The sequence below is a fragment of the Phasianus colchicus genome, chromosome 1, assembly GCF_987193195.1.
Source record: "Phasianus colchicus chromosome 1, bPhaCol1.hap1.1, whole genome shotgun sequence".
Classification (NCBI taxonomy): Eukaryota; Metazoa; Chordata; class Aves; order Galliformes; family Phasianidae; genus Phasianus; species Phasianus colchicus.
In genome coordinates, this window is record NC_143436.1 from 110789235 (window position 1) to 110805613 (window position 16379).

The 16379-nt window shown below is 38.1% G+C and overlaps 1 protein-coding gene across 12 annotated transcripts in view; it reads right to left on the minus strand.

Annotated features, from left to right (window-relative positions):
• The window catches only part of PRDM15 (PR/SET domain 15), a 46074-nt gene that overhangs the window by 14429 nt on the left and 15266 nt on the right, over nt 1-16379 (minus strand). For 8 of the 12 annotated variants that reach the window (XR_016459292.1, XR_016459301.1, XR_016459296.1 and 5 more), the window contains 16 exons: nt 15582-15717; nt 14276-14457; nt 13589-13683; nt 12551-12638; nt 10902-11069; nt 9452-9546; nt 8237-8368; nt 7165-7299; nt 5059-5222; nt 4607-4686; nt 3886-4005; nt 3076-3207; nt 2531-2614; nt 2224-2399; nt 918-998; nt 307-519 (listed from right to left, as the gene is read on the minus strand). Coding sequence is in view for 9 of the 12 variants with exons in the window: in XM_031612740.2 (XP_031468600.2) it covers nt 307-519; nt 918-998; nt 2224-2399; nt 2531-2614; nt 3076-3207; nt 3886-4005; nt 4607-4686; nt 5059-5222; nt 7165-7299; nt 8237-8368; nt 9452-9546; nt 10902-11069; nt 12551-12638; nt 13589-13683; nt 14276-14457; nt 15582-15717 (2081 nt within the window). In the remaining 3 variants the exon portion in view is untranslated. Of the gene's footprint in view, nt 1-306; nt 999-2223; nt 2400-2530; nt 2615-3075; nt 3208-3885; nt 4006-4606; nt 4687-5058; nt 5223-7164; nt 7300-8236; nt 8369-9451; nt 9547-10901; nt 11070-12550; nt 12639-13588; nt 13684-14275; nt 14458-15581; nt 15718-16379 lie in introns of those variants that run through there. The other 4 variants (XM_031612743.2, XM_031612741.2, XM_031612742.2 and 1 more) reach the window with 4 other exon arrangements.

Here is a 16379-nt window from a genome sequence, read left to right on the forward strand (position 1 = left end):
TAGTGAGAGGGGAGCATATGTAACGTTCAAAACCATTAGTCAAATTAACTGTCACACTTGCAGTCACAGCTTCAGCCAGTTAGTGGTATTTGGCAAACAAGGAGATGGTAACATCAAAGAAAATAGAAACAAACATGAGGAGTTGCATGGACCAACACCTTTTTTCCCCCTATTTATCTTCATCTTACTGAAGTTTATCAAACTAGCCCTAAATTTTTGATGATTCTTCTGTGTTTGCCACAAGGAAACCGTAAGTATTATCCCAGTAGGCAATGCCAGCTGCTCACCCATTTTACTGGAGCTTACCTGTTGAATGCTCTGTACAGCTGAATTAGTCTCATCTCCAACATTTCCTGTAAATTCAGCTTCCTTCTCTGTGTATTCACTGAAGGCAGGGTCCTCAGGCACTTGAGTTTCCTCCTCCTCACCTGACTTCTGCTTTCGTTTCTGGCCACGCTTAGGAGCTTTCATATGCTGTTTTCCTTCTGGTAATTCTCCCTGTTCCAAGGCTAATTCAGGCTGAAGCAACAAATTTCCAAATGAAACACTAAACAAAATGACTTGATGACGTTCCAAGTAAGACTACTATCACCTGTAGTTGGTTTACGTTGATTTTCAAGTAAAGAATCAGACTTCAGCCAAAACTTGATTTCAGGGAATTGAGAATTCATCCTATAATTACCTCCATTTTATAAGCACATGTTATATAACAAAACAGACTGATCTTGAATCTGCTTGTACTGCTTAGAAGACAGCATACCACACCTTAACCTGGGACTGATTCTCTAAAAAAAAAAAAACCAAACATATTCCTTGCCTATCAGCCCACGCTTGGCTATGATACATACCAAAAACGCAACATCCCCAGTAGGTCTGAAAATCTTGTTGCCACCGGAATTTGGCAACGGTAAATTTACCTGAACAATCCCAATTGAAGAGGCATCAATGGTTGTAGTCTCTGGCAGCTGCTCTAAATCATCAATCTTCACTGAAAGAATCTGTGGACAAAGAGGTATTCAGCCTGGTGCACCAGAACAAACTGCAGCCAAACAGTACAGTATTACCCTACCTAATCACAGAGAAAAACGTTGCATCCAACATTTCATAGAAACCATTTAATGTAATGGTTTAATTTAATATAACCACAGCTTGTTTTGTTTTAAATAGCCTTTATCTTATGGCACAAAAATCTTTTCCTTTTCACTAAAAAGCAAAGTTTAAAGACAACACTAGAAGAATGTGTTTTTTCTCATATTCCAGACAACCCACAACCCACTAAGAAGTGAAGAATTCTGTAGAAAAGAAATACAATATTTTGTAAAATGTAGTTGGCTAAAAATTACTTTATAAAAACTTATTTTATTACTATTAATAATAAACACATTAACTGTGTCCTACTCTACTGTCCCCAGCAGAATCTATGCAGCTCAGCTTATCAAAAAACAGGAACAAATTGCCTCTAAATTGCAGACAGCTAGCTGCATTTTTAGTTCAAAAATCAATGAACAAAAGTTTTTTGCTGGCATCTTTCCCTGTCACTGTGATGAAAAGTAGGTATAATTTAAGGCAAAGCAACACTGATGATAATTTGGTTGTAAAATAAAGGCTCAAATGGAAAGAACAAGCCTTAAACAACCTAAAGAAGAAACTGCTGAGAAAAAAAAGCACATACATTATCTGTTCAGAAATTTAGAACACAGAAAAAGCTCCACTAGAGTCAGACAAAACAACCCTCTAATCCAAATTCTCCAGAGTTAGCATTTATCTTTATTATTTTGTATCATCATCAGATGCTGCTGTCACCTCTATTCACCATTTCTTTCAGATCACTTCTGAATACAGAAAACATAATGAAGAAAAAAAAGTGAATTATGCTCACTAACAGATGAATACAAAATATGAAAGAATCATACATATAAGCAAAGGCAAAAAAAGGATTTAAACAATCAGAAGAAAATCATTTTTAGGGAGTGACAACCAGATGTGTTTACTGCTGAAATATAACAGAAGAGCTCATTCAGTTAAGTGCAAGCTTAAGAGATAGTGCCCAAGCTAAGGTTAATTTACCCTTAACCAAAATTTGCCTCAAAAGAACAGGGATAAAAAAAGAGTTGGGTGAGGAACTCCTTCTATATCACTGAGGGCCATTAAGTTTCCAAAACAAAACAAAACAAAAGTCAAAATACCGAAGCACTCCATGAGCTACTTGCCAAACTAACTTACCTCTGGATGTTTACGCCTCATATGTCGACTCATGGATGCTCTGGTAGAAACCTTTGTCCCACACAGCTGACAGCTCTGGGCTTCCACCTTATCGTGAGTGAGCTGTATGTGTTTCTGGAGCATGTAATCAGTGACATACTTCTTATCACAGACTGAACATGTCCACTGTTTTCCTACTGGTGGCAGATGGAAGGAAGATCTGTTAGCAACAGCCCCGAAAGGTGAGTATCATACTGCCAGTAGCTCAAGAGGAAGTAGGGAAAAAATTAAGCTATAATACTAGGCTATTATTTCTTGGAGGATTTACCTGTATGAATCAACTTATGAGTCTCCATTGTATTTCTCTCACTAAAAGTCTTCCCACAGAGCTCACACATGAAATCTTTGATTCCTGTATGAAGAGTACATTTAGCATAAGAGCACATTTAGCATAAGAGCATTAATAGTTTAAGGCATCTGGGATAATTCTAAATCTCGTGTTACCAAAAACCCCATCACACAGCCAAACAAGTAGGGGAAGCCCAGCATCACCAGCTACTTTTTATCTGAACCATGCCACTCTTATCAGTCAGAAAATAACATTTTGTTTGGGGAAATAAGAAACTAAAGACTAATTTAAAATGGAAGCAACACTCTAGGCCCACCTGAGACCAAACCAACCTCCCCTGAAACCAACCAACCGATGTATCTTAGTTGTATAATATAATAGTGGTTCTGGCTGACAAGAGGTCAAAACCCCACTTTTCAAAAAGCACCATATGTGTATTTCTATTCTCACACTCTCTCCCTCTGCTAGATACGAGTTTTCCCAAGAAGCATTTAGTTGATTTTGCACATCTTTAGAGACCTCACCCGTGTGTCTTTTGTAATGCTTCAGCATGTTGACTTTCTGTGCAAATTTTCGGTGACATTCCTTGCATTCATATTCTTTTATCCCTTTATGAAGTTTCATGTGATGACGAAGTGCATGTTTTGTCTTCATTCCTATGAGACAAACAGACACAGCTAAAAGTCTGGTATGATTATTTTCTCCATTTCTCCCACCTTCAAGGAAGAACTCATACATTGTTAGCCAATAGCAATTTATCACTATTCTTTTAGATCCAGGCAAAAGCTCTGGAAAACATCCGAAGAATCACCGAGGAAGAAGCAAAACAGCAAGGAAAACAGAAGAAAAAACATCATCAGAGATATCACATTTGATGCCTTTACTACAATGCCAGTTTGGTAATAGCTCAGATTGTAACAAATAACTCAAAAAGTAGAAACAACTTTTGACACTTAAGGCTCTTAGAGAGAGAAATCACTCTAAGTTTATGTCTGAAAACAACTTAGAATGAAAAAAAAGCAAACAACCAAGATTTTTGTTCACTTTGGTGCTGCAAACGCAGCAGAATTCAGTCAGAGAAGCACTTCTCAATTGAACAGAACAGAGGCAAATTTTATTAAAATTCGATGCATTTTACAGGTCATGGAAGCAGTTCATAAATTTAGAAGTGTTTTATATATCTGTCAAGCTCCCAATTAATAGTTACTAACACTCACATGTAAAGAAATTTACATTCGAAGGACCTTCCCAATATTCTAAGAGTAGAATATGAATTCAGATATTCATCTGCTATTCAGTACCACAATTAATGGAAAACAAGGCTTTAGACATACCTTTGCCACATTCTGCACACAAGTATTCTCGGATATTATCATGGACCCGCATGTGTTCTTTTAACATGTCTTTCCTAGCAAATGATTTGCCACATTGCTCACAAGCATGACTTTTTACACCTTAAAAATAAATGTAAAAGACAACATAAACAAAAAAAAAATGTTAATGAAAAATGTGCATCCCCTCAAAACTGACTAGATTGGTGAATTAGAGGGCGACAGTCCATCTGTGTTGTCAGCCACATCTTTCATGCACACTGCCTTAGGAGACGTTAGAGAAAGAAAAGCTGCTTTTTTTTTTTAGTGCATGATTTGAAAAAAGACAAAGCCTGAAGTAGGGCAATACTGTATAGCATGAAATAATAATGAATTGTTAAAAATGATTTTGCAGTAGCAGTTTTCAGCCTGTGTAATGGTGAGAAGGTGACATGGATAAGAATTTGAGGAAGAACGGAATACAGAATTAGGTTTTTTAGCAGATGAATCCTGCATGGGATTAACTAAGGATCTTCTGCACTGTGGGCTTTGACCAAATATCTTCATTAACACTTTCTGCTTTAGAAAACTGGTCTACCTTAAAGCATAAATAGATAATTTATCTTATTGCAACTTAGAATAAAAACCCAGAAGCTTTTTTCTTGGGAAAAAAAAAAAAGGCAGGCACTGGCAACAGAAATTTTTTTTGAATATTGATAATTATAAAGAAACACAGCACTTTTACCTGTATGTATAAGCTTGTGTCTTTCCAGATTCCCTATACTGTTAAAAATCCTTCCACAGATTTCACATGGATGGATGTATCTGAAACCAAAAAGACCAAAACGGTCACGCTTTTCTTGAGACAGAGATGACTGTCAGACATTTCTATCAGTAACTTTATTTGGTAGTACTAATTACTAGACAAATTCCTTGAATTGTGAACGTAAGCTTGGAGCAGTTTGGTACTGCTATGCCCTCAAATCGTAATTGCATTGTTGTTTTTTAAATTCTTATTAAAAAGCACAGATTTATACTTAACAAAGCCTGAACTGGGAGGCTGTTGATTAATAACACTAAGTGAATTACTAATGTTATATATTTTAGTATAGCCCAGTTCTCCTAAAGCATCGGATGACACAGCCACCGTGATTACAAAAAAACAGCTCCTCTTAGCAGTCCAACAAGTCATCTTACTTCTGCACATTTGGATCAGGTAGGTTCTCCCGGTGAATGACCATGTGTGCATGGTAAGTAGCCTTCAAGGCAAAACGTCGATTACAAATGCTACAGCCATAGCCTTTCTCCTTGTGCACGTCCATTATATGCTTCAAGTACTCCTTTCCTCGGCCGAAAGTTAACTGTGAAATGAACCAATAGTGAATGAAAGGGGAAGAAGTTCCTTGCGAACAGCTGCGATTTAGTAACACATTATTGGGATCTACAGTCAGAAGCAGCAGTTAGAAATATTCTGCTTATCACTAGATGAAATATCTTTGAAAGCTAGATTCAGACTGAACCTGTTTGGCCATTACAAGCACTCTGCTACAGGACATCAATTAACTCACTCAGAAAACCAGATCAATATGGTATCTCTGGCTCCTTGCTGACAGAGGGCAGAAGAGCATAATGAGAACAGTTCACTTATTTTTAGACAGAGAAGTGCTTCTTGCATTACACTAGTAGAAGACCTCCAATTATTTGTGCACCAAGGAACAGACTTGAAGAGGGCCACATACAATCTTCACTAGCTGTTTAAGCAAGGATGTCACAGACAGAGATAAATATTTTTTGAGCTCTAAGGCATAGTATTCTCTTCTGCAGAGAAAGCATCAGCACTAGCTTCAGGGAGTTTGTATTTCTTGGCATTTGCAGAGCAGAGATTCCAGCTCCGCTCTTGGAAGCACTACAGCTACAACAGACAGGAGCTCCAACAGGGCTAAGTAAAGTTGCATATTCTTATATGCTCCTATGTATCAGGGCAAAGTGCCATGACAGTGTGTTCTTTTGCTCTAATTTTGGGCCTCTTCAGGGCATGGCTGACAGCACTGTACAACTTGGTGAAGATGCCCTCTGGGAAAAGGCAACTAAGTGAGAGACTCCCAAAATCTTGGAACTTGTATTTCATTAATACTCATTTGTATGTAGTTCTCCTTTAGGAGTGCATGAGTTTTCAGCCAAAAAGAGCCTCCCTATCTCACAACAGCTTACACTCATCTTCCATTGCCTTACAGTTCACAAGCTTCACAAACACCTGCAAAAGCACTAAAAAGAGACCAGCTTCCAGAAACATCCTTCTAATTTGAAATAGCAAAATTTCCCTCATTTAGAAGCATGTATTTTATACAGTTTATGTACCCATTAAGTGCCAGATGTTAAAATTAGCAAGTATATGATTAAATGGTGAGACCACATCTTATGCTTACTGACATAAGCTTAAAATCAGTTTACAGATAAGAACAGAAAACTGAAGTACTATTATCTCCAAGTCTTTTACATGAGAAGGTAGGCTAAGTGCTTTCACCCCATTATGTTTAACTGTGATATAAATTCTGATTTCCAGAGGGCAAGGCAGTGATTTAACTCCCAAGATTCCCTGCTCCACTGCCAGTTTGTCCAGTTCTGCTGTTCTCACAGATCATTTTTTGCAACCCTCTCACCCCTGCACAATGTGCTCCCCATAAAGATATAGAACCCAAAGATCCCATTCTTCCTCATTACTTCTTTACAAAATGGCAAAAGCCATGCAATTAAAGGCTGAAAGACTCTTCCTCTTCTTGCTGACAAGCAAGCAAAGTATATTCCAGCAGTACCATCCTGGTAGTAATAGAGTAGGCCAAGAACAAGCATTCATGTTGGACACTAACAGGAGTGTTAATCCCCCAAAATGGATACCCACAAGAGAGCATGTGATCTTTTTGAAATGAATCAAATTGTGGATGCTATCATTCAGAAATACTACTTTAACATATATATATTTTTAATTTGCACATAATTAAAAGGTAGACTAAGAATTGGATGTTCCTTTACTGTTTCTTCCTCCAGTTTTGCTTGCTTGCTGCCTTGCATACAGGGAAACATACGCATTTATCTTTTTAAGTGTCTGGCATTCACCTTGCAGAATACCACCTGGTGTCTTATGGAATGACATCACTTTGTAGATTAGAGCACTGCAGAGGAGAGCAGACTTGTCAACTGGCCTTCTCTTTCCTAATTTTCAACATTACTTAAAGTTATAAATAATTGATAGTCATCTCCATTCTTTCCCTCCCATCAAATTAATTTGAAAGTATTTAAAGCTACCTGGCACCTTTTGCAGCTATACTTGTGAGGCTCAGAATCTGCACTTTCATCAGAATTGTCATCATTTTCCTCTGATGAGATTCCAATTTTACCAATGAACTCTTCCCTCTGGTGATCGTCCATTAGTGCTATATCCTGTGTAAAGTAGGAAAGAATATTATGTTTTAATAGATTAAACATCTATTTCAAAATGTAATACCTCGACAGCATTTTTACCACACTGACTGCCTCACATTATCAGCTGCTGTAGTGCTATTTATCAACATCATCTAGATTATTGTCCCATTTCATTCAATTAAGATAAACAAATTCACTCTATCCATGATTAAACAAGAAACAACCATTTATCTGAACAGATAATACCAGATTTTGTGTATAGAATGAATTTTAGTGTAAACAGACTCAACTGGTTCAGTATTACATCCACATAAGAGTCTTTAGAAATATCACTGAGTGATACAATTCCTTTAGATTTCAGGTTAACCAAGTGATGCAAAAATAATCAGCATCTGTTTAGACACTGCTGGTCTCTTTTTTTCTTTTTTCCTCTTTAAATGATTTGAATCATTTTGACAAAACCAGGTTAGGAACTGAGCACGCAGCCAGTTACGCTGGTATATACAAGAGAATCACAATCACTGGCATGAAAAAGAGCAGGAACAGTTATTTTTCTTGTTGGTTGGTGAAGTTTTTTTCAGTACAGAGAGAGGATGACAGTAAACCCTCATCTCAGCCAAACTACAGCTGGAATAATACGTCTGTTAGCAGCTATCTTGTTAGGTAGTTATTCTTTCTGCTTTAAACCAATCAATCTCAATGATTCATGCAAAGTCACAAGTTTAGAAGAGCATTCTGCAGTGATACCTGAAATAACACATGCGGAAACACAGAGCCATAGGTAAATCAGAACACAGTGCTTGCTAGACTGCAGCAGAAACATCACCACACAGGATACACAGTCACTTGTGTTGCCAGTACAAACACACAGCTGTAACAGTCTCAACATATTCATCGATATGTTTGTTAATGTTTGCTAAATAATGACTTTTCTACCAAACAATTAACACAATACCTTAAAATGGACATGAATGTGATCTCTCAACACATCCACTCTAAAAAATTTACGTCCACAGATTTCACAGGTGTATTTCTTGTCTCCATGCGTTAGAAGGTGTTTGTTCATATTGCTCCTACATGAAAACACCTAAAAGAAAGAAGGATGGGCTTTTGTATCACATCCAGCATGGCTACAGTTCTTTACAAGTTACCCAACAGATAGCAAAGAACGTACCTCCTGTCCTTTTTTATTTATTCAGGCCAGAAACACATAGGAACATCTGTTATCTAGCCAGCAGATGACCTCGGAAACTGGTGACAAAGCAAAACATATATGCAGCCCCAAAGAACTTACTCAAATTGCCTGCTTATCAGAGGTGGGCTTACAAATAGATGCAGCAGAATTACATAGGGTAAATTCATTTAGACAATGCCTTTTGAACCAAGAATGTTGCATGTGTCTATAAAAAGATACATGTGCAAAATCTATTTTTGCTGAAATTAACATACTGAAAGCATCAAAATCAAAAGCTTACACCCCAATTTAAGTGTTGCTTGAGTACATCTTCCACCATGAAACATTAAACATTTATAAAATCACTAGTAAAATCCACAGTCTTTGCACTGGTGACAGTAGCAACTTCATGAATATTAAGCTCCAAAACACAACAAATGGCACGATCACACAATGAATGCACTTGGAATTCTAACAAATTTCCAATACACACAGTCAGTTCTAACCATTTTCATTCTGGAAGAAAATTTTCACTCTAAACAGTGTAAGCCATGAGGTTTCACTGGCAGACACAGTGGCCATGTTACATGTCCTGAAAAAAGTCTAGTCTGAACTTCAGTTTTGTTCTTATTTTTGTCATAACAGCTTCCACAATCATTGGCCATAGTGGACTTGGACATATAATAGAGCTTATGCAGCTGAAAGAGGAACATCTTGGCTGGGCCTCAGGACTTGCTGCTAACTGACTATGCATCTGTGTAAGTTGTGAGGCAGTCTGATGTGGCACATACTGCACTAAATGTCATTTACCTTATCTTTTGGCAGACACTGCGTCTATTCAAGTAGATAGCTACTGTGGCTTAATGCATGGCTGGTAACATGTTCTATGCCACGATAATTCACTTGGAGACTCAGAGCTGAGGCACTGTACCCTCAGCATGTTCCTGGAACTACAATACATAGCTTCACGGGGCACATGCTGGCAAAGCAGCCTACCTTCCCACACACAGGGCATCCCGAAGGCTCCTTCTTGTAGCGAACCATGTTTTCCGTGCTGTGTTCAAAGTCTTCTCTTTTCACACGCCTCACCCCTTTACAGAACAGTCCCCATCAAAAAAACAAAACAAAAAAAATAAACCATGGCTTTCCATTCCAATCTGCATGCCCTCTCAGGTGAATACTGTAAAGAAGAGTGAAACACTGGGAAGAGCCTCAATATAGAATTTAATTGCTAGCAAAAGGATAATTTCTTAGTTAAAATGCCATCTTAAGAATATAGAAGAATTCTGCCAAAGGGAAGTACTGTGGCCTGTTGGATATTACACCAACTGTAATGTGTCTGAAAACAGGAATTTATTGTCAGTAACAGAAAACAGGCAGATGTAGTAGGCCTTGGTATTTTCATCAGATATCTAGACTAGAAATCCCTCTGTCAGTCTCTAAGGGGAGAGAGAATAACCAAGCATCACTTCTGATGTTCAAGGAAGATTACAGACCTCTTTCTTTGCTACTTTCCATGAAGAAAAGGGCTGCTGCTGTTCTGTAACAACTGAACATGAAACTTCTTGCCATTGCTACTCAAAACCTTGTCCTCTAGTGCAGGACACAGAGGGCTGAATCATGAAAGTCCAGTGATGGCTGGCTATGCCCAAAATGACAAATTACATAATTTAACCTCTTCATTATTATTTTATGTATATATCACCTTTGTTCTTATCTTCTACACCACTAGTGGTATTTTAACGTATAATTTGGTAAGCTGTCATCATCCAAGTTTTTCCAGACTCTTTGAGGAGTATCTATAACACAGAATCGTATCATAGAATGGCCTGGGTTGAAAAGGACCACAAAGATCATCTAGTTTCAACCCCCCCTGCTATGTGCAGCATTGCCAACCACCAGACCAGGCTGCCCAGAGCCACATCCAGCCTGGAACATAACATCCTTAGATGTTTGAAATTTTGAAATCTCATAATCTCATCGTCATATATTCCCTAGAGTACATCATTCAGCATTCCATTTATACAGTATTGGTCAGGTAGCAGCCTATAGAACAGGTTTGTATTTATACAGCAGTCACTTTCAGTTAATTCTCTGCTCTCAAATTTTCTAGTTACCACATATTTAAAATAGAAAACAATAAAAATCAAAGAAACTAAAAAAAAAAAAAAAAAAAAAAAAAAAGACTGATAAAACTAGGTAGTCTCAGATACATAATGAGCCAAGCAGCTTTCATTTGACTGTCACCAGCACTGCATCCAATCATGTGAAGTTGAAAAAAAGGGTGCAGCTCCTAGAAAGGTTCCTCAGATTAACTCCCATCCAGGATTCATTACTGTTATTCTTCATAAACTTCACATATTGCTGAAACCTGCAACTTTAAAGCAAGACACTGACTAAAAATGACACCTACCATAATAACTAGATTCATAGGTGGTAAGCTTACCTTCCAGGTGTCGCCTTTGATGGTCCAGCATGACATCCTTCCTGTAGAACATCTTATTGCAGATTTCACATGCAAACTTCTTATCTCCATGCTTTTTCTTGTGTTTGGAAAGATTACTGTTTGTAGAAAAGAATCTGAAACACATCTCACATTGGAATGTCTTATCATCTGTAAGCAAGAGAAACCAGGCAGCTTTTTAAAAAGGAAAGCAAGTTTTCTGTGTTTGTGACATATGTAGTTCTTTTGTGAAACCTGAGTTATAACATATAAGTAATCAATCATTGTATATAGATTGAAGAAGGAAATGAAGTATGTACTTTTTTTAACTCTAAAATCTGTCTTCCCATTAAAAGTATAATAAACACAAACAATACATCAAATGCATTTTTGCTACCTATGAAGTTAACAATCCCTGGAGAGTATTTCTTCAAAAGCAGTAACAACATATGTCAGTTTGATACTGACTCTACCATCACATCTTCCTTACCTTGTCTATTTCTATCATGATCTAGCATACATTGAAATATCGTTCAAAGTAGATTCAGTTATAGTTGATTCAAGTTTTCAGTGATGGTAAAATAGTTGTGTGTATGGCAACACATCATAACACTGACAGCCGTATCTAAACATCAGATTACTGCCAGCATTGGCTCCTAACGTCAGCCAATACAGTATACTTCAGAAGAAAGTACAAAATCTCAGAAGAGGAACATTACATGATAACAGGTGTATGGGAAATTTGTTTTGTATTCAGTAGTTGAGACTTCTTTCAGAAAATGAAAGCATGGTCCTTTAGGTGGAATTTGCCAACGCTGCAGCAATCACAAAGATGCTAACTGCTTGATTTGTCAAATCGGAGAGCAAAAACTGCTGCTCATTATGGTAGCAGTCAACTCAAAGAAAATGAACTGGTCTCTTTGAATACTGAGGTCATTCAGCTTTGCTTCCCATTCTTCATAAGGCTGAGATTTTATTCAAGCTGTACCGTTACAAAGGAAATCAGAAAATCTATTTTGAATGGTGCTTGAGGCGGCAGTGACCCAGGTGATTCTGAACAGGCAGTTATCATGTGTCTGTAAAAGTAATCAGGCTGTCATTTTCTAAGCATAAGATCACTCAGAACACCTAATAGGAATAATAAGAAGGGAAGGCTTTGGAAGGAAAGGACAGGCTCTAGTGATAGCAAGAAGGAAACATATGGGGAGATTATTTTAAGTATAAAGAAAGCACAAAAAAGCAGAAGAAAACTAATATCTGAAAATTGCAAACTATCAGAGGTAGCGACCTCTCTTCCAGTTCCTCTTTCTCAAATAAATTAGTTGAAACTTAGTTTCAGGAAAGAAAGTTAAACGGAGACAGTGACAGGGTATCTGTGAAATACAAGTGAAATACCAGTGAGGATATTTTGTGGGAGAGCAGGGAAAAGAAAAAAAGCAACACATAAGTGGATGTATTATTCTACAGATTATTGATTCTACTTTGATTATTGCAAGAAGTTTTATAAGGGAAAGAAGAAAGGAGAGTGGCAGGTTGCTTGTGATAATGAAAAAATCCAAATGCGTACTTTCCCTTTGTAGTTATCATGCTGAGGTGGATTTGTAGGCGTACCCATAAGGATGAGAGAAAGCTGAAGTGTTAGCCATGCTCACCTGTCCTGCAGTTATGGAATTCCAAGGCACTCTCTATTCGAAAAGCCTTTTCACATGTTGTGCACTTGTATCTGTACTCACTGTCAACCTGAGGATTACAAAGATTATTTAAGAGGGGAAAACGCTGAGTCATGATTGACAGACAAATCTCAATTACTTTTTCTGCTTTTTATCTTGACCAATTTTTCTGCCTTCAACATGATGTTTAAATATACACTGGTGCAAAATTCTAACGCTATATTATCATGCTATGTTCCTACATTTGATCTCTACTAAAAAAACAAAACAACAACAAAAAAACAACTGTAGACCAATAGGCCATGCACCTGTGTCCATCTAACTGTCTTCCTGATTACCTTGAGTCTGACAGAGAAATTTTGAAAAGCAAGACGTAACCTGACTCATCCTCTAGCTCCCAGACAGATGCCAGAAATATGAGAGCCTGGGGTCTTGATGTCAAGCAACAACAAATTTTCACTGATAAGACCCCACCACTGGGATGTTTAATACTTATATGGTGGCAGTAGAACTAAAAAGCCCTCGTCAGCAGGCACAGCACTCTGTATAAGCTCTGTAAGTTTACACATGGGCTCATAGCGCTCACTAACGCAGCCTTTACTCAGAGTATTCATACACTATCTCTGCAACAGGCAGAGATAAATAAACGAAGACAGGCAAACAAAACTAGAGCAATACTGCTTGGTACAATAAACTGAAGTCCAATCTCACCTCTGGGTCATGTAGGTGCAGCTAATTTCAGCTTGTCTTACTGTAACTCATGTCTGAAAACAACCTTCTACAGGAAATTCAGACACAAAAAAGAACTTTATGGCCTTAAGTAAGCCCACGCTTTCCAAACTGATCAGCTGTTCTAACAGAAGATGTTACCTTTCCTTGTCAGTCTTACCTCACTTACAAGAAATTCACAGAGATATCCGCTCAAGCATAATTGACCCAAACTCCCCAGTGAGCACCTGGAAGCTCACTGCACATTTTCACATAACCTCAAAAAAAATCCCACTGGTCATTTCCACTCACTTCATTCCTGCTGTGCTTGTATGAAACATGCTGCTTTAAGCTCTCTTTACGGCTGAACAGCTTTGCGCATTCCTCACATTTAAATAGTTTGTCACCTGAGGACATCAATCAAGATTAAAAAAAAAAAAAGTAGTCAGAAACTGATAGTAATCAACTCTAGACAAGACAGGGGAAATCAAAGCACAAGCAAAACAAACGGGCTAGTGATTAGAAGCTTTAGTAATTCAGGAGATCTAGATAGTAGATCTTAACCTTTTTCATTCTAGTCAAGTTTAACTCGTGACAATTTTGTTTGATTCCCTCCCACCCTTTTCTGAATTGCTGTTTTTTGCAAAATCTTTAGAAGCAGATCAAGAGGACTCCTGCAACTGCAGATCACAGAAGGGAAAGCACTTTGGTGATATTTTCATAGCAGTGTTGATCATGAGACTGTTAAGATGGGGAAATATATCTGTAAAGGGAAGAATAGTTTTGGAAAAGTCATCACATCCTTCCCCCTGCTTAAAATATGTACCTAGATTCAAATTTTAAATAATTTCAGTTTCAATTGTCTGCATAACTTAAAAAAGAAAAAAAAGAAAAGGAAGAGCTCTATTAAAACAATGCATACCAATATCTAAGAATACCTTAAGATGTTTTACTCAAAAGTGGAACCAATGAGCACAAGCAAGGCAGAAGCAAACCTACCATGAGAACGGATGTGCCTGCTGAGGTTGCTGCTGTTCTGGAAGATCTTACTGCAGATACTGCACTGATAGACTCTTTTGTGCTCCCCAAGTTGTTTTATCAGCTTCCGCCGTATACCATGTCTACTGGAGAGAATTAAACTTCTTTTGAGGGACATGCTGTTTTGGTGATGAGCAAACCTACTGGATCAGAGAAAGAAAGGCAGGGACTGAAAGGTATCCCACAGGTTGCAAGAAAGTCCCATCAGATGGCGAAAGCTAGAAGATGTTATGCTCAGCTTCTGACAGGAGAGGGAGCGCTGGAGCCTCATCATTGCCAGACGACCTTCTGGCCACCTGCTTGAAGCAGCAGATGTTGGAAAGCAGCTTGCTTCAAATTAACTTCACCCAAGACAAAAAAGAAAGAAAGCAGGAGCCACCAACCCCACAGATTGTCTTTTCAGGCCTCTCAGAGGAGCACAAAGGATCTGTTCTGCTCCTCTGAAAAAATACCATCAGCATGCTTTCAGCTTAGAAATCTTGGCAGTTTTCATGCAAAAAGCATGTATGGTAAAAAAGGCAGCAGGGCACCAAGAAGCAACACTGTTCTATTTCCCAGCACCACCACCAGTTGGAATGCATTTTTGATGGCTCTGTATCTGCTAAGGACTTTAGTATATAGCATTACTAGCTAATTCTGAAGTATCTAACAAGCACTTTATTATGCAAAAAATAAAAATAAAAATCAAGAAGCCAATTTTACCAAGTCAGAAAGACAAAAAAGAATTTTAAAAGTCCGTGATATTTAAAAGTCTCCTTGAGGTTCTGGCATACTTACATTTTCACTTTCTACTGCTCTAAGTCTGAAGTAACACACTCAAATCAATATAAGTGATTTATGTTAAAGTTAAAATACAAGTCAGAGTTAAAATAAAAGTTAAAATACAAATCAGACTGAATAATAACTGTTAGCTTTCTTTTAAAGCAAAAATCTGTTTGCCTGTTTTATCACCAACATTCAACAGGAGTATATTCAATTGCACAATATTTCATTGTGAAACTGCAGGAGACTTTGGGATCACATTGAATCAAACCTGTCACATGACAGAAAATGAAATTTTCATATCATTCCAGCCTTCTAGCACCAATATCTCACCAACCATACGTCATCCTACAGTATATGAGCCATCTTTGTGTCTCTTCTAGCAGCAGCATCACATTTTTTATAGTAATGAAAAAGAGTACCTATGGGCCCAGTAGAAGAACTGTTGCATGCTACTTAATCTTGATTAAGCCTGAGAGGAAATTCTACATTCCAGAACACTTACTTTGTGACTGAACTGATGCTATTTGTGGTGCTAGGCATCTTTCCTAAAACCAATTCCATTATCCTCTCTTCTGCAGCTGATGGCAGAGCCACTTCTTCTGGTGGGACTTCAGCTGCAGTGTCAGCTACACGTTCCACTGCAAACATATCATAGAAATACAGTATTAATGTAATAGCTAGAAAGAAAACCTTAAATGCAGGAATTTTCTTTTGTAACGATATGTACATAACAAATAACAGATTGCTAATGAGTAAGCATGACTTGCAAGATACAAAAAGGGGTTACTAAATCGCAGGTCAAAGTGCAATATCTCACCTTTCCACAGCCTACTACTAAGGGGCCAGTTGACTATATGCAAGGTGAAATATTCTATGTGACTTTCCCTTAAAGAACAGCAAGGTCCTGAAGAAAGCCCCTTCCAGGAACACACCTTATGTCAGAGAAAGGAAGGTATCTCTTCCTGAGGGAAGATGCTTTTTTCTCCTGTTCCTTCCTTTGGAAGATCAGATAACAGCAGGACAAGGGGAGATGGTTTTAAGTTGAGGGAGGGAAGATTTAGGTTGGATGTCAGGGGGAAGTTCTTTACTGTGAAAGTGTGAGATGCTGAAAGAGGCTGCCCAGAGAGGTTGTGATGCCCCGTCCCTGGAGGTGTTCAAGGCCAGATTGGATGGGGCAGCCTGGTCTAGTATTAAATGTGGAGGTTGGTGGCCCTGCATGTGGGAGGGGGGTTGGAGATTCATGATCCTTGAGGTCCCTTCCAACCCTGGCCATTCTGTGATTCCTGAAGGAAGCTAGGCA